At 37.6% G+C, this 24,148-nt stretch overlaps 1 protein-coding gene across 1 annotated transcript in view; it reads left to right on the forward strand.

The window, feature by feature from the left end:
* Positions 1-24,148, forward strand: part of nphp4 (nephronophthisis 4) — a 268,868-nt gene that overhangs the window by 164,339 nt on the left and 80,381 nt on the right. The window contains exons 9-10 of the mRNA XM_079826906.1: positions 3,483-3,653; positions 10,653-10,782. Of these exons, the coding sequence (XP_079683032.1) occupies positions 3,483-3,653; positions 10,653-10,782 (301 nt within the window). The remainder of the gene's footprint in view (positions 1-3,482; positions 3,654-10,652; positions 10,783-24,148) is intronic.

Raw genomic sequence — 24,148 nt, forward strand, 5'->3', positions numbered from 1 at the left:
AGTTCACATTAATATAAATATCACAAATCTGTTTATTTGATCAGTGATTAAAAAAAAAGAGCACAGAATTTTAAATATGTCTGATTCGTTATACATCATAATGTAAAATTAGATTTTGAATCTCAACTTTTCACTAATATTCTATTCTATTCTATTAATCATCTATCTATCTATCTATCTATCTATCTATCTATCTATCTATCTATCTATCTATCTATCTATCTATCTATCTATCTATCTATCTATCTATCTATCTATCTATCTATCTATCTATCTATCTATCTATCTATCTATCTATCTATCTATCTATCTATCTATCTATCTATCTATCTATCTATCTATCTATCTATCTATCTATCTATCTATCTATCTATCTATCTATCTAAAAATTAAATGTGTTCTGAGTTTGTCACACCACAGACAAATGTGTTATTAACCACCCAGCCAAATTTGAATCATAAAAAAATCAGCCAAGTAAATAAAATAGCTTATCAAAATCTTGAAAAAATAAGCAGCATTCTCTGCTCTCAAACGTAGAGTACCTCTGTCTGCGCTGAAACCATGCCCACTCACGGGAAAGCTGCCGTAAGCACACAAGATAACTCGCGTATAGTTCAAGATGGCACCAGATGTTGGTGGGATGGGAGGATGAAGGCCGGCACGGGAGATAATCGGTTCGGCCCCATTCTGCAGCGGATTATCAGTGAATCCCAGTTGTCTCCGAAAGTTTGTAAAACTATCCGGTGTAAAGTCAATGCAGAGGCAGGTGTTGGTGGTGATCCTCAGCTCTCCATCAAGGTAGCTGTTCACAAAATTAATCCACCTCTTCTTGATATCATCGTTTTTGTTTTGTAAGCTGTTTTGTAAGTTGTAGGCTGTAGTAGCTAACGGTACTGACAGCGAATCACGATCGCGCGGGCAAACTGATGCGTGCTCTAGTTATGATCGTGTTAAGGGAGGAGCCATATGCTCAGTGGCTCCAGTGCGTCATCGAGCCACCGTTTTAGCCCTGCCTAAAAAATCCTGCACACAGCAATGGTGAAAAACTGTTTAACGGTTTAACTCCACAATTCAGTACTACACAGTTCACACAGTCTTTGTAACGTGTCTCAGCAATACATTTCTAACATTTATAATGTGTTTGGAAACAATTCTCAGAATTGCCTTTAAATATTAAAATGAAATGTATCATTCTATTCTATAGGCTATTCAATTTTATTTTGTAATTTCTCTATGGTTATGTGCAGGAAATTGCAGAACTTTCTCCGAGAACAAGGTTTGTTTTGAATGATCATAATTGAGTTCATATGTGACATTTGTACTCAAGGCTGATGGTGCCATAGTGGGTCTGAGAGACTGAGGACTGTTGTCCCTATCACTAAAGGTGATGGTAAATCTCTCTTTCTCTCTCATCCTGTGAAGTGTGAAATACATCTCTGTGAGAGAGATAAAGCTCTTGTATTAACACTCTTTGCTGAACTGGATAGTATTTACCATACAGCCTATATATCACTGGCCAGATACATCAGACCTCAGAGGGAGGTGGGTGTGAGAGAAAGGGGGGCTGAATAATTCCCTTCTCTCCCTCGCTCTTTTTCTATCATGATTAATTACGGTGAGCTGAGCCTGACCAGCTCATTTATTGATTGACTTTAATGCCTGATCCCAAGGGATCGTAGCTAAGCCGTGAGGAGGCTCAGTTCTTCCTTTTTTTCTCTCTCTCTTTCTCATATTTATTTTATTTTATTTCACTCTATCTACTTAGTTTGTATACTTGTCAGATTGTGTACACGTTGTGAGATAAAATGATGATATGTTCTCATCTGTGTGATTATGGCTGCTAATGTTTCATTCTGGAAAGTGTTTGGCAGCACAGTTTCCAAATAAGAAATCACTGTCCGATCGTTTGTCTGTTTCTTTGTTAAAAAATCAATACCAGTGATATTTGAATTAAGTGTATTGTGTATTTAACAGGTATGTTGTTGTTGTTGTTATTATAATAATGAATACAATTAAATGTAAATATTTATTATTATGAGAATTATTATTAGTGTATAAAATATATTAAAGGGATGATGAATTGAGAAATCAACTTTCCCTTGAGCCTTTGATATATCAAAGGTTCATCGTGATATAAGAATATCCTGTAAGTTTCGGAGCTGAAAACTTCCTTTTTAGTCAAAGAAAAGCTTTTATTGACACCAGGCCCAGAAAACGCTCGATCGCAGAATATGTCGACCCTTGATGTCATCGTATACTGAAACGCCACCTCAACAGATAAATATGTGAGCCTGATTCTGTAGCCCCGCCCACCGACTCGTGGAGCTAAACGGATCGCACTACCGAGCAATAAACATGCCAAAAGATATTGTGTTGTGCCTGGTTGTGGAAGAACACAGTCGCTGCATAAACTTCCTTCGGATTCTAATATTGGAAATGTGTGGTTGAACTTTATTTTTAATGAATATCCAGCTCACGTGGGGAAGACATTGCATGTATGTTCATTTCACCGGATTCGTTTGTAAACAAGAGACTGGATTTGCAGACAGGATGAGATTACATGAATGAATGAAGCAACACACTAATGTGAGTAAAGCACAAAGCCCAATGTCCCGGGGCTATGTGTTTTCCAAACGGGCTACCAATACGTATCATCTTAAATAGTGAAATAACATTCTTTCTTGATGTGCGTTGTTCACTCTCTTGACTTGATATTTGAAGGAAAAATACAATCGTGGAAGTTTTGATCATGCTGTCTGCAACGTACTTGGCGCGCGCGTATATACACAGATCGGGCGGGCCAAGTAATATAAAATAACATTCATATTAATTGCGGGTGGATGAGAGATAAATCATTGTGTTTGTTTGATAAAGACATTTTGCGAGCCCTGAGGGACGAATCATTCTGGTTGCCGTTTCCCATACACTTTCAAAACAATGCCTTGCGAACTCATGAGGGAGCCGAAGCTCATTAAATATGCAAAGCTTATCCAATCATAGCAGTGGGTGTTTACTTCCATGTCTTCAGTGCGACACACCCGTTAAAACCGAGCGTGTCTTGAGAGAGGCTCAAAACCAGGGCAGAAAATATCCTATTACTTATTCATTATGATGTTTTTGAATGTAAAAACCACGCAAACGTCACAAGTAGACCTCAGACAACAGTATACAAAAATTTAAAAAGCCAGTTCATGACACCTTTAATGATTATAAAATATAAAAATATAAATAATATATAAAATAATGTTTTATATTTAAATGTTTTAATTACTCTACTTAATAATAGTGGGTAAAGGCCCCCCAAAAAGAATGGTTTATGTCAAGCAATCATGATTTTGCGATTTTGAATTATGACGAAGTCAGTCGTGTTCAAAGAGCAACATCCTGTTCTGATTATTTGAAACATCAGACGGTGCTATTTGAGGACAAACTGAGATAAAAAAGGTCTCTTTCTCTGTTTCTTTCTCTCACTATTTCGCTAGATGACATCCACAGCTGTGCACAGAGCAGCGTTTATGCAGTGTGTGCGTTGGTGTGCTTGGAGTCTGTTTTCGGATCCTGAGGGCCCCGGAGAGAATGTGTGCCTCAACTTGCAGGGCGGTGCTCTCCCCAACCCTTGGGGTGTCATGGTCTACTCTGCAAGCACACAGCAGGTAATGATTGAACACATACAAACACACACTGGAATAATAGTAATATCGCACAATGTGCCACTCCCATGCAGGCTGTTTTAGAGTCCTTATGCAATGCCTCTAATCAGAAGGTTGCAATTAAATTAATGGTGGCAGACTAATTATGTAATTATACATTAAGAGCATAGTGCTTAAAGAAATACACTCTATTGTGGCATTAATGGTACGGATTAAGAAGGAAGACACAATAAGAGTGGTTGGTTTATATTACTCATGAGGACCACATTTGTGGAAACTCATGTAAGTCATATTTCTAAGATCAGAGGTCAGTTACCATTATCATTACCTTAGTCATAAGAGAGAGAATTATATATGCGAGTTATTTAAATGTATATATATAATATACCGTAGACCGTAAAAAACTACCTTCCACTGAAGAAAAGTGAAGCCGACAACGTCTGGATATGGTGCTGACATCTTGCACAGATTTGGGACCGAGTCTGCGCAGTAGTGACCTCGGGACAGAGTCTGCGCAGTAGTGACCTCGGGACAGAGTCTGCGCAGTAGAGAGCAGGAAGTAGAGCCGCGATATCAAAACCCCGCCCACACTCTTGCAGATGCAGAACAATTCATTATGTTGGTGTGAAATAAACAGTTATGAAATGTAGAAATTAAAGCTTCAATCTCCTCCCGAAAAAAGTCAGTTAGTGCCTCAGTGACAACTTCACTCAGAGAAGCCGTCAATCTCAGCTGTCAATCATGATGTCATACCCCCCTTTTTTATAGTATCAAATAACTAACTAAAACTAGACTTATTTAAAAAAAACGAACACTTGAAATGAAATCAGCGTGATTAAAAACTGCATAAAATGACAGAAGCCATCTTTAGGAAAACATTATTTGAAGTGTAATTTGATTGTTTAGTTTTTCTCGCATCCATTCGAATACATGGAGGGGCGGGGGTTAAAAGCTATACTGGGACCAACCACCTGGGGGCGATCAAGACTTTGGCTTCAGTTTTCAACACAAGTGCGGCAGGCTTGGTATATATACACACACACACACACACACACACACACACACACACTACCTTAATTTATGTATTCAGTTCGATTCACATTTATTTGGATAGCGCTTCTCACAATACATATTGTTTCAAAGTAGCTTTGCGTCATTATAATTAGGAGTAATTGTTATGAGAGGTGAGTGTCAAAGTAGTGTCCAAATTGTTAAGTGTGGGGTCAGTCGGTCAGTAATAATATTGTCATTATCTCAATTTAATTCTGCTTTTGTTCTACATTTTTGTAATATTAAAAAAACCTGCAATTTATTTTAAATGGTAATTTTATTCTAGTGATGGCAAAACTGAATTTTCAGCAGCCATTACTCCAGTCTTCAGTGTCACGTGATCCTCAGAAATCATTCTAATATGCTGATTTAGTGCTCAAGTGAAATTTATTATCATCAATTTTGAAAAAAGTTGTGTTGCCTCATATTTGTGGAAACCTTGAAATTTTTTCAGGATTCTTTCAGCGCAAAAGAACAGTATTTCAAATATAATTTTTTTGTAATATTATAAATGTCTTTGCTGTCACTTTTGATCAATTGAATGTGTCCGTGCTGAATAAAAGCATTGATTTTTTTATAGTGCCCCTATTATGGTTTTTCAAATATTCCCTTTCATGCAGTGTATAATACAGCTGTTCGTGAATGTGAAGTGTGACACCTTGTGAATGTGTTCTGCGAAGTTGTAAAGTCAAAAGTGCACAATAAATAAAGTTATTGTCTTCCAAAACAAGGAATCGACTCTGAACCGCCTAAACGAGTCATTTATAATTAGAATCTCACATTTCGTTACGGGTCTGCATCACTAGATAAGACATTTGCATAATGCCCGCTTATGTTGTATGTTTGTCTGCCCACAAACAACTTGACCCGCACTTCTACGTGGGATTTTACTGACGACTGCTTCTCAAATCTCAGAGCTCAATGCGGGATTCACAAAACACTTGCTCTTGATGGATTCATTCATTCATTAACCTTTATTTTATGCAGCTATAAACAATGACATATACAACAAACAAATAACTAAAAACAAGTGCAATGATCTTGTACTATTGACCAATTTGAATTTTTAAAGGAAGAGAGCGAAATAAACAAACTAAGCTTTAAAGTCTACTGCAGATGATTCCAATCATATGCAGCAGAAAACTGAAAAGAGCAAAGACCAAAAGAGGAAGGGACTTTAGGTATGCAGAAATTAATGAAACTGCTAGAGCGCAGATGAAGACTAGTATTATGAATATTAAGAAGTGATTGTAAATATGATGGAGTTTTCCCGATAAGAGTTTTCTTAATGAACAGAAACCAATTAATTTGTCTAAGAGAATGAAGAGAAGACCAGTTTAATAAAGAATACAAGTGGCAGTGTTAAATTAGCTCCAGTCACAAAGTGGATTGCAGCGTGGTAAATAACATCCAGTTTATGAAGGAGAGTTTGATGTAAACTACATCACCATAATCCAGAATTGGAAGCATCGATCTCCGAGCCATCCAATGAGAAAATTTCCAATGAAAATGATTTCTATTAAAAACCATGCATTTTATTTTATTCATATTTAAAACTAAATGAAGACTAGAGAAAGCACGTTGGATACAGGTAAAACTGGCCTGCAATAAAGACAGTCCAGTGATCAAAGAATAATTAAATGTTTAAATAGTGTCATCGGTGCATAAATGTACATGAGAATCACCTGCAGCAAGAACAATAACATTAACATAAATATTAAAAAGTATAGGCCCTAGTATTCTTCCTTGACCAAAACCACTTCACCCTTACTGATCAGTAAGAACAGTAACTCCTGAACCAAGCCAGACAGCTCTCAGAGAGTCCAATACCTCTTAGCCTATCCTGCAGTATGTCATGGTCCACAGAGTCAAAGGCCTTTGCCAGGTTCAAAAATGCAGCTACACAATATTCCTTGTTGTCAATGGCACATATGATGTAGCGGTGATACAACAATGGCCGGATCTGAAGCCAGACTGAAGCTGATTAAGAAAATTATAAGTCTCCAAATGGGGCGTAAGCTGCTTGTTGACCAACCTCTACAATATTTTAGAGAGACAGGGCAAAATGCACAAAAAAAAGATGGATCAGTACCCAGTTTATTTGGACCAACTTGCTCCTCAGAAACACAACCTGTCAGTATGAATAATTATTGATGTATATTAGTGCTGTCAGTTAAACGCGTTATTAACGACGTTAACGCAAACCTATTTTAACGGCGTCAATTTTTTTATCGCGAGATTAACGTTCTTTTTGGTCTAACAAACTTTGTAGTTTTTTCACATGCTGTTGCAACAACTAGTAACGTTAGAAAAACTACAACACCACTCCGGATGTAGCTAGACCGGAAACAAAACATCAGGCACGCTGCGGCTGCCCGCACTCGTTTGGGCCATTAAAAGATTAGACGTGGATGGCAAGCGTGAGACGCCGAAATGAGAAACGTATTAAGCCATGGTTTAACTCAGGGGTCTTCAACTAAAAGTGCTTGTCTTGAGCGCTGCTTTCTGCTCTGACACCAGACGCGAATGAAGCGTTTTGCGCGAGTGATTTAAGTCAATGCAAAGACGCAAATAGACATTCTGCGGCGCGGATTAAGCGGCGTGCATGTCGCGTCATTCGCGTCCGGTGTGAACGCACCATCAGTCTCTTCTTCACTGCATGCTTGACCGCGCGTCTGGGTCTGAACGTAGTAACTGAGCATTGCAACGTTAACTGTTTCATTACGTCAAAAGGCTTCGCGGTCCGGATTCGGACCGGAGTCCGCTAGTTGGCGACCCCTGGTTTAACTGCACTATAGGCGGAGTCCTAGTTTACCTTGCATGTGCACTTTGTAATTTTATTTTGTATCACCCTGTTTTGATCCCTTAGAAAGGGCTGTTGAAGGGGCTGTTTGTGCAACAAAGTATTTGTTTCACCCTTTTATTGATGGGCAGTGTTACATTGTGTGAGCGATTATTTGCTCCAAGTGAGAATGTTGGTGTGAAATCGAACACTAAAGTATGCCAATGTTGTTTTCAATAAAACAAACATTTGAACAAAGCAAGCCGATCCACTTTTCTATGTTGATAAGAGCATTAAAATAAGAAAAAATAATGGGACAAAAAGAAATCAAGGGACATTTAGAATAAATAAAAATGTGCGATTAATTGTGATTAATTGTGAGTTAACTATGACATTAATGCGATTAATCGCGATTAAATATTTTAATCGTTTGACAGCACTAATGTATATATTTTCTACCAGGTGTTCAAAATACGTAGTTTTGTGTTTTATATTGGTCTCCAGCTAACTCACGTTATTTCTGTCTTAATGAATAGTTAATGCTAATCAGCTGTGGGCCACTATTACCTAAACCTGTGTTTATCTGTCGTTCTTACTACTTTGAGTAAAGATAAAGGATGGAGCAAGATTTGTTTTGCAAACGTTTACGTTACATCAATCATTCACGTTAGTGCTAGGCTAACATATGCGCCGTTATTGATACAGTTCCCGCATGTGCACCACAATGTATTAGAAATATACACATGGGTTTATTGATGGACAATGCATACACTTGTTAATGCTGATGGTGAGGAATTACAGCTGCAACATCACATAATGTACCTCTAAATGAGTAGTGTATTACTGAGAAACGTCCTTGCAATGGAGGTTCGCGTTAAATAGCTAGTTCTTCCAATGTTTCGTCATCATACTCGCGCTCGGATTGATATGGTAAAATCGGCGTGGTCGTAACCGTCTTTACAGTGTGTACAATTGACCGTTCGCAAAGACCCGTCCCCTTTAGTTACTGTTGCTATGTCGGACAAGCCGCGCTCTCACGCCACACATCATTGTTCTCACGCAGTCAAAAACTCATCGCAAGAGCAAAGTGGATACTGACAACACACTGACAGACAGGACAGACCAGGTTACTTTTAATATGAAATAAAGTTTTAATTTTTTTTAAAGAAATGTAAACAATAAATGCTTTGTTTTGTGGCTCTTTAATGTGTTGTGAAAGATCGCTGTAGCGCCTCAGTTAAGCTGCTCATGAAACGATCATCTCTTCCTTCTAGTTAATTTATAGTTTCAAATAAACATGAATGAACTTCAGAAGGAATGTTGTTTCAACCGCGGAAAGACGTCAGTACAGTAACAACGTTAATCTACGAACTCTCCTTACTGCTTTGTCTGACAAAAATGGCGGATTAGGCGGATGACGGATTATGATTGGACGGATTATGATTGGTCAGATCGCCTGTCAAGCGAAGGGTGAATTGCTGAGGATTGAGGAAGCCTCCAGAGCTGAAATTCAGTCATGGTAATGGGGCGTAAACAAGTGGTAGACCAATCACAACAGACTAAGCCAGCTGGCCAATCAGAACAGAGTAGCTCGCGGAAAAGGGAAGATTTAGAGAGACTGATTCATCCGATGAGTCATTTGAGAATTATTGAAAACTGTGATGTGCAGTGCATATTATGATAAAATGTAAGCATTTTGTTTACCTTTAATGCATGTAAACCTGATGTAGGAGACCTCCAAAACTAGGAACCTTTAAAATAGCATAATATGGGCACTTAAAAAAACTTCTGACCCCAAACTTTCGAACAGTAGTCTATTTGTTTGTTCCACTGGCATCTGCATGCCAACTACCTCTTGCAGTAATCTTTCAACATTGTTTTGTTTTATTCAGTCATGAGCTGAATGGGTAGCCAAACACTGTAAAAGTGTGACGAAGCGTGCCAAGCGGAAAGCACTGCATGATTGAGTTGAAATGCTCAATTTGGTCTGCTTTTCTTGATGCCTTTTGCTTTTCATAGAAAAGAATATTGTGAAAAATAAGAAAGAAAATCCGATATTATTAGTTATTGTGTTTTACATTTGAAATAAAGCGTAAATCCAGAACTGATTATTCATTTCAAAATATGCTAAAGTAAATGCCCCAGTGAATGCAGTCTATCAAAAGATGATAATAAATGCATGTTGAATTAAAATCCTTTCGATTCATTCTGAAACCACACAATCACAACCTTGCCTGGGATTTTAAAACTCTCACATGTTATTGTTCATAGTAGTAATTATTATCATTTGAAACTGGCAAAAACACCTTGAGACCGACTAGACTTTGCCAACCAGATCTTAATATGCAGCTCATTTCAGCCCTTGGTCTAATTAGACCTGAACGTCATTATTACATGATGTTTTTCATTAGCTGAAACCAACCCAGACATCCTGTGTTTGTACAGAAGTCTCCCCACGTTCCTGAACACTTCCCATTTGAGGACCGGTTTAACAGGAACAGCTCAACAATGTGTCCATGTTGTCCTTACTGAGACTAACCGCTAGAACCATCATTATCGTTTTATTAGCCTGTTAGCTGTCTTCTCTGTTGTACTAATGTCATATTAAAGTCGATTAACATGATTAGGAAATTGCGGGCTGCAGTTCCTGTGGCTCTTTCACCATGGCAACTTTCCCAGGCCGTAGTTACACTAAATGCTTCATCAGTGCGGATGAATAAACTTTGATTGAATGTGTGAGGATTTCACACTCTAGAGGTCATACTACCTGCATGCTTGGGATTGTGTGGAAGTATGAAGACCAATTACATTGAGCTGAAGGTTTTGTTTATGTCATACATTAGCATAGGGGTTATTTAAAGGTCAAGTGTGTGACCTTCAAAATACCCTCCACCACAAACTAACGCCATTGTTTTGCTTTTTTGGGCTGGTCGGGAGCAATGTTTTGAAACTTTATGGGAAAATCAGTCTTCAGATGGCTTATTTATAGTTATGAAGAACGTATTTAAATGTCGAAAAATGACACACTTTGGCTTTAATTAAGGATGAAAACGAGATTGAAATGTTAAAACTGGGCAAAACTAGGTTGAACATTTGAGAGAGAAAAAGAACATCTGGTAAACTTTCATGAGTACAGTCCCTTGAAAGAAAGTTTTGCAATTTTCTCACAGACAAATTCGGGGAAATGTGTCATCAAGTTCAAGTTTTCATCTGGTGTGGAAGGAGCTTCTTGCAGCACAACATTAAATGTGAGCCACCGGGAAACGTCGCCACCTAAGAAGTTACTTTCAGCATCCCAAGGTGAGTTGGGGTTTATTGTTGTTTTTCTGCTCAGATGTGAGACCTTTCATTTGCACCTTGTGTGGATTTACAAGGCTGTGATGCCTCAACCAGAGAGGTAATCAAAGAGACTAGGCAGAAATTAAACATTACTCTCAGTGGAAGGCCTGCGTTCAGTGCTGCTACATATCCAGCCAATTGTCTTGCATTAGTCATCGAAATACAGACGTTTTAAAGTTGTTGTTTTTTTGTTGTTGTTGCAAGAATATACTTTTTTTCATTCCAATGTGCAGTTGTGTTGGTTGAGTTGTTGTCAAAAATCCTTTGGAGTGTCATACCTGTCAATCTAATGATGTACAAAAATAGGTAGAAGATCCTCTAAAAATTCTTTAATTTAGATTCTTCACTGGACATACAATATGTTTGGAGTTAGCAAGAATTATTTTATTTTTTTCAACGAGGATGCATTCAATTAATAGTTCACACAAAAATTTCAATTGTGAAAAGTTTCTTACAAAAATCCATTGCTTCCACTGGAATCGTATGGATTAGTTTCCAAAAAACTCAGGCACTATTCAATGCCATTACAAAGCTGGGAGGAGCCATGATATTATTTAATATAACTCTGATTGTGTTCGGCAGAAAGAAGAAAGTCATATACACCTAGGATGGCTTAAAGGGATAGTTCACCCAAAAATGAAAATTATCCCATGATTTACTCACCCTCAAGTCATCCTAGGTGTATATGACATTCTTCTTTCAGACGAACACAATCAGAGTTATATTAAAAAAGTCCTGGCTCTTCCAAGCTTTATATGGCAGGGACTGGTTGTTTCGTTTTGAAGTCCAAAAATGTGCATCTATCCATCATATAACTGCTCCACACGGCTCCGGGGGGTTAATAAAGGCCTTCTGAACGAAGTGGTGCATTTGTGTAGGAAAAATGTCCATATTTAAAACTTTATAGACTAAAATAACTAGCTTCCGGCGGTCAGCTGTACGCAAGTCGACTTATGGTGAAAGAGTAACCCCTGACACGATGTATAAGAGTATTGCATGCTTTGACACCTCTTGTGGATGGGGCTGGGCAACAAATTCAAGCCCCTCTTCTATTATATCGAAATCCTCCACCATTTCTCTTTAAAAATTCTCGTTTTAGACTTCTAATTCATGGACGTTTTTTTTTTTTTGCTTTATCCTCTGTGCTTCTGCGTTCATCAATACGCATACGTCAAGGGTTACTCTTTTGCCGTAAATCAATGCCTACGGTGGTTCGCAGGAAGCTAATTTTTTTAGTCTATAAAGTTTTAAATATGGATATTTTTCTTACACAAACGCCCCACTTCACTTCAGAAAGCCCTTAAAACAAATATATATCATGAGCAGCAAATCAGCATATTAGAATCATTTCTGAAGGATCATGTGACACTGAAGATTGGTGTAATGCAGTGCTGGTCCTCCCTCTACACAAGGTATGCAAGTTGCGTAGGGTCCCCGAAACCCAGGGGCCCCCCTTGCTCTCAAAGATTATTTAATGACTAGGGATGCTATAGTTTTGAAAACATGATGCCACGTTCCGTTCCTTTCTTTTAAAGCGGTACGCTGTCGCCCTTCCCTTTTGACATCCAAATACAAATACTCACAAAAATATGCCAAAATGCCTGTCTTGGTGAGTTTTCACTTAAACAGTCAGTTATGTCTTAAAGCTACACTGTGTGATATTTTCCCCCATCTAGCGGTGAAAAGGTATATGACCATCCAGTGAATATTAATTTCTGTTCCTCTCAATTCTGATTTCGTTTTAACTCCTACGGTGGCCGATTTAGTCCAAGATTTACATGGCTTCCAGTTCGACCTCGTCCACATTCGACATGGTGCCATCGAGTGTTAAAACGCGAAAGGCAAAGCTTGAATTTACGGGTATGTCCCTCTTTGGCTAATGTACTTTCAAGATGGAGGGGCAACATGGCGATCCACATTCGAACCCCTCACCCGTATGTATTTTCAATGGCATATTATAAACTTACGAGAATATTTACTTCTTTCAAGTAATAAAGTATACATTAAGGAGCACATATATTTTTGAAAGAACTAAGTGTTTTTAGTTAAGAATAAACTAAAAAAGTTACACAGTGTAGCTTTAAGTGAACATAAACGAAAGTAATCGAAAGCTTGTCAGTATATTAGATCTAAAAGAATACGTAAACAAGAGAATCATTCACTGTTCTTCAGTGAATAACTATAGTTTTAATAAGAATCAATTTAAATTTAATTTAGAATAGCCTTTTATTTTTACATTTGATTACATTATTCAATTTCTGTATAGGCTAATATTATTAGTAGGCTTACATTTTTTTATTTTTATTACTGACTGTTTCAACTCACTGTTGTTTGTTGACAGTGAAACTTCTCTGAAAGAACAGAGTAAGGGGTTGGGTGTCATTTTGGGGTTTTTATGAATACATGCAAAGTTTTGTCTAAGTCTCAGACTGGTACTGGAGTAATGGCTGCTGAAAATTCAGCTTTGCCATTACAGCAATACATGACTTGTACATTCTGCACAAAAGCCCTTAAATATGTCTACTCTGACTCAAAAGAGTACATTTTCAATGTTGTAAATAGAGTAGACATATATTATAATATTTTATTTAAAAAGTTAATATATTTAAACATATTTTACTAAAGCTTATTCAGTCTTTTTGCCCTTGGCTGTCAAATATTATGTTCTCTTTATGTTTTCCCATAAACAGAATTGTTAATCATTTAAGAATTCTGTAATGAATTGTTGTGGATTTGATCCTGAATAGTTTGAAAAAATAAATGTCATGCCCAAGTGAATCACCCCTAATATGTTAGGGGAAATAATTACAAAATGAATTACTACTTATTACTTCCCCGTCACAATCTCTGCTTTCCAATTAAAATGAGTTTTTGCATATCACTCATTTCACAGTTTCAGATAGAAATCAGCTCATGGTGGGTGAGATGTTTGGAGGATGGGGGTCTGACCCACCAGCACGACTTCTGCAGTGCTGTGCGGGTGAAATGTGCTCTGGTCAATTTGAATGTCTCAGGTTTTGCCAAGTCATATAGTCAAGGGCAGAATGAAAGAATACAGCAACATATGCTCGCCGTCTTCTTCTTTCACTCTTGCTTTTAACTCCTCTTCACTTGAGCTGTACCTTCTTGGGCAAAGAGGGCTGAAGCTTCTGGCCTGAGGGCCAGGCACTCAGCCAAGTCTGTCATTTCTCTCTCTCTCTTTTCTGAGGCTTGGACTCCCTACATGCATGAATCTTCAAATACCTCACCATCTTTCTATCTCTAATTCCGTCTCTGAGATTTCTTCATTAACATCAACATAGCGTAGAACAAAACCAGAAATAGATTGAGCTAGATAATGACATTTTGTCTTCTTTAAAGCTTCTTTATGGCTGATTCGAATGTGTTTCATAATTGATGATCAATATCTTGTCACTGTACTTAAGTAGATTTTTCTAGTATCAGTACTTTACGTCACTAAACGTTTTACTTTCACTCCTTACGTTTTCACACAAATATCTGTATTTTCTACTTCCTACATTTTCAAACCAGACTCGTTACTTTAGTTTTAGTCTGTATTTGGTGGAATCTCTAATAAATTATGAATCTGTTAGTCTTTAGCTTGTGCATGCTCGGCGCCTCCGCCAAAAGGTTTCTTACGATCAGAGTAATCATTAATCAATGCGAGAGACTCGAGAATGAAGTGGAAGTGCCCAGGTGGAGCAGAGAGGCAAAACTACTGATCTGTTCAGGACTTCAAGTGCAGGTCAGTTTAATCTGTAAATAGGCTATTGTAGTTTTGTCTTTAAGCATTAATTGCATTGCTGCAAATACCTGTATAGTGAAGCTGTGGTCTATCTGCTTAAGCCATTCAAATGTATTGACAGCGCTGTTTCGTTTCGAAATATTGAGAGCTCCATGAAACCACGTGACCGCGCAAGCAGCCAGAAGATGAAAGCATGTCACAACTCTGTTTTTCAACGGCTCTGGCTTTAACTGTTATGCCACATTATGTGCGCCAAAACAGTATTTATTGTTTGAATTTCGTATTAAAATGTAAAAAGCTTAGAATTTGTTTCATATCAAAAGCAGGTTTGGCAATTTGTTTTAAGATTTACTTGGGCAGAGTGAGAGTGTGAAACAGAGGCTGCGTCCGAAACCTGGAAAATGCTGTCTTCGGAGGACACATTTCAAGGCAGAAAGGCATCAAGGCACGTCCGAATCTAATGTTAGCTTCACTTCCTGTCTCCTGAGATACCTTCATCTGATCGATTTTTGAAGGCAGCATATTTGTATCCTTCGCTGCCTTTGATATCCCACAATCCTACTTTCCATTCTGTGACAGTTGAGCTGGAAAAAAAAGATGGCGTCCGAAAGTTGCGTTTGCTGGACAGTTTGTGTGTAAATGTACGTTTTTTTACCAACATTTTCCACTTCTGATGTCATTTCTAGCGAGAAATTTCTAATGTAGTAATTTAAATATTTGTTTAGTTCTCACCAAAGCTCTCTATATTTTGCTGTAGATCATTAAACTGTTACACTGCCTTAGAAGTTTGTCCGGAATTAGTTTCGTGTGGTGCCTTCATGCACAAACGCTGCCTTACAAGCCATTGTCTGATAAGGCAACGAGTCAGCTGCCTAGGTTTTCGGACGCAGCCAGAGTCTGTGTATGTGAGAGAGACGCGTGAGTGACAGAGGGTGCGTCTCAATCAGCTTCCTAGTTCAATAGCCAGGGCACTGATCAGGGAAACAGTCAATGGGCTGACTCCCTGATCAGTGCCCTGACTACTGATCTATGGAGCTGATTGAGACGCACCCAGAGAGACGGAGGGAGAGCAGGGAAAGGAAATGCAGCTGAACGAATACGCTGCATGTTTTAAATAGCATTAAAAAAAATTGTGAATAACGAAACGCAATATGACGCAATAAACGCAATGCCGGTGTTGATTCTGTGGCGCACCACCACAAATTAGTCTATGTGTGGGAAAAGCTGGGTTTAGAGGGAGCTAGGGCAGACAACAACACAACCCTTACACAAATTAACAATGGTTTTACTACATATAAAACAAAAACCTTGGTATAGTTAAACCATGGTAACCACAAATTAACCATGGTTTTGCTACACTAACCATAGTTAACTATGGAATTTGTAATAAAACTTTGGTTATACAAATCGCATAGGATTTTTCCATAAACATATTGTCATGATGTAGTTATTATTATACTAATTTTGACATTTAGGCGATTTAGAAAATATAGTTTTGTTAAATCTAGAGTATTTAAGTCATTTAAGATAAGACAATAACACATGGTCATCATGTAAAACTTTAAATACATTTGTATTATGTGCAAACAAATTACAATGAGTTGGTTGTCTTGCAACAATGTGGAGACAGTTCTGTTCATAACAGAAGACATGCAAAGTGACAGGTACCAGAAAATTTGCGAATAAAGTAAACACACAAGTGAGAGACAGAGAGATATCAGGGGAAATGGAAGTGAAGGTGCAGTTCAAGAGAGAACTGCCCTAGCCTAAGGATTTAAACCCTTTTTTATGCGTTGGATACAACAAAATAGGTTTGTCCGTGGTTTCAGACTTTGTTGTGGGTTTATGGGATGGCCTGGATGAGTGTAAGATTTCCCAGCCTGAGGTTTTGTCCCAGTCCGGCCCTGTTCTACAGGGTGATTGTTCAGCCTGGATACATTCTAGGGCTGGGTTTCGATTCAAATTTCAAGAATCGTTTTGATTCCGATTCTCAAGATCTTGAATCGATTATCATAATTCGATTCGATCCGATCTGATCTTCGAGATTTAGATAAGTGTTTTTTAAGAAAGCATTTTTTTCCAGCTGTTACCTGAATTACTGGACTGTAGTTATGCAACATATTGATACTATTATTATAGACATTCAACTGCAAATTAATGGAGTATTGATGGATGCAAAGAACAATCCCCCTTGATACAACTGCTTTCACAAACTTGCACTGGTGTAGATGACAGAGGACGCAGAGGTATATCAGCAGCAGTAGACCAATTATTTAGACGCGAACCTGATGTATTATTAAAAATGACATTAAGAATTGACATTAAGATCGCAAAGGTAAAGGAGGCGCTAAGCGTCACCGTAAAGTTTTGCGCAATAACATCCAGGGAATCACCAGACCCGCCATCCGTCGTCTGGCTCGCCGCGGCGGTGTCAAGCGTATCTCCGGTCTGATCTACGAGGAGACCCGCGGAGTGTTGAAGGTGTTCCTGGAGAACGTGATCCGCGATGCCGAGACCTACACCGAGCACGCCAAGAGAAAGACCGTCACCGCCATGGATGTTGTGTACGCGCTGAAGCGGCAGGGACGCACCCTGTACGGCTTCGGAGGATAAACGCCTGAAATCAAGAGAAACCACAATCTGCCAGATCGCAGCTTTTAGCGTTTCTGGAGTTTTCAAAGATCACATGTTCGTTGTTTTAATGTCCTTCCACCTCGCGCGAATGCGTGAATTCAATGACGCGGCAAATAAAAATTCACGGGGAAAATGTAGGCCTATTATTAAATCGATCCTCTGAGTTACGGATCGATCTTTAGAAATTAATATGAAAATCGATTCAGAATTGATGAATCGATTTTTTCAACACAGCCCTAATACATTCATTAGCTAACAAAATGTACGTTTGTTTGTATTAATGTATTAATATGATGTGAAATACAGTTACCAGCATGACACTAAAACAGTAGTAATGGCTACTTTTTACTTCTTTACTTTTACTTGAGTAAAAAAGTGTAGTGAGTACTTCAACTTTTACCAGAGTCTTTTTAAACATCAAGTATCTACTTCTACTTGAGTGAAGGATGTGTATACTTTTGCCATCTCTGGAACTCAGCAACACCATCAATGCAACTGAATCAACATTGAATGGACTTGAGCTGAATGGTGACACTGTTGCATTGATTGATCAGCTTAGCTACAAGCTGGACTTGAGACATTATTGAACTAAACTGAATCAACACTGATTTGAACTGAGTTTGTTTCATGACTGACACTGTTATTTGACTAAATTACTCAGAAAGCTATTTTGCGTTAAAAGCAAAACACAGCCCTGATGTCTAGGTTAAAACAAGGCAAAATAAATTAAACCAAACACATTGTAATTTGTTGACTTTATTTTTGGCAAAATCCAAATTCAAGGTTATCTTGGCTAGAAGTTAGTTACTCATAACCGGGTCTATAGTTAACCAAGAAGGAGAAATAGGTAAAATCATCACTGAACCAAATTTAGCTTAATGACACTATTGTCTTTTTGGAGCTGTGTTACGACTGCATTTCTATTCATTTCATAATTGACACTGTAATTGTCATATATAATTGACAACATTTACACAGTTTATTACATTGAAGCTGGTTTGAAACAATCTGTATTGTATAAAACGCTATATAAGTAAAGGTAACTTGACTTGATGTCAACAGATACATAACCTCCCAACTTTACCAGTTACCATTCAGATGTCTTATTCATAGTTGTCTTTGCACATTAATCTGGTGTTTTAATGTAATAAAAAAATCAGCATCTACCCTATCAACTTCTCTCATTTCTTAACGGCAGAAATGTGCATTGTTTTGATGTGTTGACTATCAATGAGCAGGATTGCAAGGGAAAAAAAGTGCAGAGCACAGGCAGCGATGATCAGAATGTGTTCATTTCCCTCTTTGATGTTGGTTGTTCTATCTGCTACCGATGAGCGCTGATCAAACACAAAAAAAAATTGCCTGTGATTCTGCCCTTTAGCCAATCGTGCACTGTCTTTACAAATGTGTGATTTATAATGCATGCGTGGCCGTGAGAACACCCATGTGTATTTATGAGGGCTGTTTTCATAGTGCACGTGTCAGCAGTTCGATTAGCCCGTGTGAATCACCGCCGACGTGGCAGCCTGTCCGTCCGTATTATGCAGGAAGTCAATCAAGATTTGATTGGTTCTGTCTCGGGAGATCTCATTTCTGTTTCGAATAACTTAGAAGTAGCTGATGCTGCCGAACAAACTGTAAATATGTGTTTAATTTTTTTTTATTTATGCAGTGTTTGATGTAATTTTTGATTTCTGAATGCAGATAGCTGTCAGAAAGAGAGCAAGCTATGAGATAATTGGTCATCACTTGTCTTTCTCTCTGTTCTGTCATATCAGGATTAATGAGAAGAAATATGTTGCTGAGTTTCTCCCCCCAAAAAAACTCCCAAAATTTGATTAAAAAGGTGAGAGTGAAAGTTGCACATGCAGGAGGGTGTGAAGAAAGGAGAGAAAGTGTAAATGAGAGGGAGGGTGTCAGAAAGTGAGTGAGAGAGAGAGAGAGGAAGTGTGTTGGACAGGGTGATGAGTTCACACATGCAGCAGAAACAGATTGAGCATCAGACGGAGGCATGACTGAGAGACTTGTTGTCACTCAACAGTGTGGTCACCTTCACTCAGCAAGGAAGCACCACCACCACCACACATGTCCTCCTCTTTGGCAGTTCCAGTACAGAGCATGTACCGGATAAGCAATCATGTATATAGGTGATCTTTTAGTGTTGTTCATAGAACACATGCCATTCCTCTCAGAGTACGTATATTCTGTAGCTTGTCAAGTCAAGTCACCTTTATTTATATAGTAACAAAAAGTATCAAAAAGTAAAGTATGGATACTTAACTATCCATACTAGTGTTTACATAATAATGTTTCTTGATCACTAAATCAGCATATTAGAATGATTTCTGAAGGATTACGTTATCACAGGATTAAAAATCACATTTTAAAAATATATAAAAAAGTATTAATTAAAGGTACACCGTAACTTTTGGCCCTCTAGCAGTTAAAAAACAAAACTGCATGCATTTTACTGAAGAACATTATTTTGGTTGTGCTTTGGCTCTGCGTGACTGCGGATGAATATGACCCTTCACAATAGATAGTGCTTTACAATGAACTACATAGGGCAATTTATCTGTTCAATAAAATATCTTGCTAATAAAAGTAATAGAATTGAGTAATAAAAACACCATATCCACATCGCTTTTACAACATTTCAAATCCCGCAGTTCTTGCTATCTATGTTAAGCCAAGCCAATTTTGATTCTAGTTTTATTATGAGCTCTGTTGCATTGTCTTTTTGCCGGCAGATTCTCCTCTGTTCAGTGTTTTTTTGACACATTAACTCTTTTAAAAAAAGTTGCCATCCACCGCCATTTTCACAAAAATGTAATGGCCTCCTGAATATTTTGTTGTATGAATAAATGAACATGCAATATATCAAAGCAAAGAACAAAGTCTCTGCTTCTAAACAAAAAAGAATACATGAAGCTAGAATAAAACAGGTTTTTTTAATCAATACTTGAATTGTGGGTAAGTTTCATAAAAAAAGCAACATTTTTAACAAATGGCTGAGAAAATCGTGTTTTTTTTTTTCAAAGACTACAACGCGCATAAGCAATGATTTTATCGCTTGTTTCTGCTCCTTTTTTTCCCTGTGTTTTGATCCGGAGATTCTCTAATCTTTCAGAAGATCTGCAATAGCGCCACATAACAGTGAAAACACTGAAAGATGGAAAATTTCATCAATGGTGGGGAAGTGTTGCCTCATAAATAATGGAAAAAAGTCAGCCACACACCATGTGCACTATACTCCATTTTTTCATGAACGCAGCAGCTTTTGAATTTATATATATATATATATATATATATATATATTTATAAATTTTGCATTTGAAAAGAAATGCATCCTTAGGGTCGAGAGCAGGTTAATTAGAGTCTCTCATCACATCCCTCTGATTACCAGAGAGATAAAATATTAATGTTCCATTCACAAACTCAGAAAACCACCAGGCAGGTTTGATATCTGTTGTTCCAGACAGGAAGGTGATCCAGCTGACAAAGCACACCAGGGTGGCTGAGAGGATGTTCTCCTGAATAGAAATCCATGCAGAAAATGTACTCAGTCAGGGTTTTGGGAAGTCACTATATAGCCAGAAGCGCAATCCCCCTCAGGCTAGTTAACCAGGGGTTTCACGCTAAATGGATGGACATTCAATAAAAAGCCAGAACATTAGAGAGCTACTCCTTGGAAACCATGTAATATGTATATTTTATAACCGATTTGGAATTTTGTGATAAGTTATGACTCTAAATTTTGACTGATTTATGTGCACTTATTTTTTCGCCTATGTTAAGCACAGATGGTTTAGCACATTATGACAGTGTTGCATCACTTCTGTTGGTGTCAAATCCCAAGAGTCCAATTTCAAACTCTCACAGGATTTAACAGTTGTCAGGCGCTTATCTTATAAAAATCAGTTACCAAAAACTAAAGTGAGTCACAAAAAGTGTCTGGTTTAACATAAGGCAGCTTATGACCTTCTCATCCGAGCATCTGGTAATTGTGTTTGAAGAGGTTTAGATCGGATAAAGGAGCACAAATGCGCAGCAATCACTGCAAATGAGAATCTGTCATTTGAGTTTCCTCTGCTCTGACCCTGTTTACACCCACTCTTAACATCCATCTGGGGCGATCCGATCACAGGTGGTCTGACGAGAAGACTGTCAGTTACACCTGGTGGTAATTACTGGTGGTAATTTTCACATAAAATTCTATTTAAAATAAATGCTTTTCTTTTGAACTTTTTATTCATCATAGAAATAAAATACATTAAAAAAAAATCAAATATAGAACATATATTTTAAATTGTATAATATTTCAGTGTTACTGTTTTACTGTATTTGGCCTAATAGATGCAGCCTTGGTGAGCATAAAACACTTCAAAAATGTCAAAAAAAATCTTCCAGACCCCAAACTTTTCACTTGCTAAAATAATGTTCCTCTGTGTTAAAGCAAAAATTCAAAAGCAGTAAAAAAGCACATACGATGTGGTCATGTGCATTTTAGATCATGAATCATCAGATAGAAACTTCTTTGGATGGTTTTTGGAGACAGGGTCTCTGTGAGGTCTTCTGTAGTGGTATATAAAGCTGACCTCATTATCTGAACGAGGGAATGATGTTCTGTTCACTGTGACTCTGACCTCATCTCTCGCCCATGCCCAGGACCTTCTACCGCTGCCAGGCTTACGTGACAAATGTGATTCATTCAGTGGGTCATTCAGGCTGTCTTTACACCATGAATGCAAATGAGCAGTTATTGGCCAGATAGCCTAAGGCCCTGTCACAAATGCCACCCTGAGCCCTAGCAGTCCATATTTTGGTGACATAATGCTGTGTAGACTGGAATAGTAAACTGCTATGGACAAATGGGACTTATGTTCTCATGGACTTCACTGACACAATGCTTCACGGCCATTCAAAGTCCATGCGTGCCCAAGTACGATTAAGGAATGTGATGAAAAAGAGAATATTTGTAGGGCTGCAACTAATGATTATTTTGAAAATCGATTAATTGATCAATATTTTTTTCAATGAATCGGATAAAAAGCCCAATTATTTTATTTTATTGAAAAAACACACTATTCCACATCCTGCCCAATGCTGTCCTTCAAACACACGTGTCAGCTGACACACACAGTGAATATACCCTTACAAAAATTAACCATGGTTTTACAACGAATAAAACCAAAACATTAATAAATAGGGTTGTTCTAGTTATTCTATGGCAACCACTAATTAACCATGGTTTTGCTTTAAATCTACAGTTTAACTTTGGTATTTGTGTGGTTATACAAATGGTAATCAATAAGCCAAAAACATGGTTTTACTATAATAATACAAGATGTATCTGTGCTATACATTATGTGCAAAAAAGTTACTAAGCAAAAGGACTTTTTAAATCACTAAATTAAAATGATATTAAAGAAAAACAACAAACAAACTGTTACCAGATAAGAGGAATGTTCTGCAGGAACACACACACATTCGCTATGGACAAAGTAACCCGTTACTGTCATTTCTTTATAATAAATATGTAAATATATAAGAAACGACTTACATTTATATTTAATTAAATGCTGTTATCCCTTTTTATGTAACATCATCCTGCCCAGGGACCACAGATGCAAATGAGCTATTTAGCTAACTCTGTTGTGTATGGTCCCTGTTAAATAAATTAAATAAACTAAACTACAGTTACTACTCTCATAAAATAATTGAATTACATGTTGATTTTTAAACCTTAATCTAGCGTCCAACAGCAGATATTTCAGCTAAATCAATGTTTTTGCGCTGAATATTAATTGTCTGTTCTGTCCACTTGCTGCTCGTTCGGTGAAGCTTAATGCAGATTATCCGGATGTGCTTTCATGCAAAATGTAAATACTCCCCTGTGAAATAGCAACATTTACAGATAAGAATATAACCTTTAAAATTAACGTTTTGCACTTAGGACGCACACACATCTGTGAAAGCGGATGACAGGGAATGTGAAACGCTAATGCATTAGCTTGAAGCTTAAAATAAAGAAATCTCATGTTTTGGGCACTTGGTAGTGTTGTAGTACTCAAGACCGGTCTTGAGACCATTTTTTTAAGGTCTTGGTCTTGTCTCGGTCTCAACTGCATTTCTCCTCTGCCTTGTCTTGGTCTCGGACTTAGAGGACTCGGGATTTTATCTCAAGACCAGTCAAGACCACAACTGCAAGGATATCACTAGATTGCCGGTGCATTGTCTGATTCAACATCATTAATGTTATTTGATTTGATGTAAAACTTCAAATCAGTAATGTGATTTATTTTGTTACTGTACTGCCGGGTTCAAAATCAATGCAGTATTGTCTCAAAAATGTGCAAAAATGTATATAAATACCCACAAAATTCTGAGATTTAGTTTTTTTTTATATAACATAGAATATAATTAAGCAATATCGCAATAGCAAGAGAGCTGTTTTCATGAATATATAAGCGTGATTGCAAATGATATTGATTTATGCAAACGTTCTATAAACAAGAAGTTAATAATAAATTACATTTTAAACTGTGTCTTTGCTAATTCGGCAACGTTTCGTTATTTAATGAATCGGTTAGTTTGAACAAATCGGTTGAATAAAGGATTCTGTGACGGTTAAATAATGTTAATGTTTTAATCTGAACATTATTTATGCAGGTGTAATCGGACCAATTCAGATGCAACTTCTGTGCCATGAATTTTATTGGTAGTGATTTGATTGGTAACAGCGCTATAGTGTCTTACTATTCTAATTGTATTTAATTATTCAATATAAGTCATTTCTCAGACAGTAGATATGGATCTTTTAGATGAATTTAAGGAGTGCTGGTCTGGTCTTGGTCTTGACTCGGTCTCGCCCTGTCTTGGTCTTGGTCTTGTCTTGGTCTCAACACCACAAAGTCTTGGTCTTATCTTGGTCTCGGCACACGCTGG

This window comes from Gobio gobio, assembly GCF_949357685.1.
Source record: "Gobio gobio genome assembly, chromosome: 10".
Lineage (NCBI taxonomy): Eukaryota > Metazoa > Chordata > Actinopteri > Cypriniformes > Gobionidae > Gobio > Gobio gobio.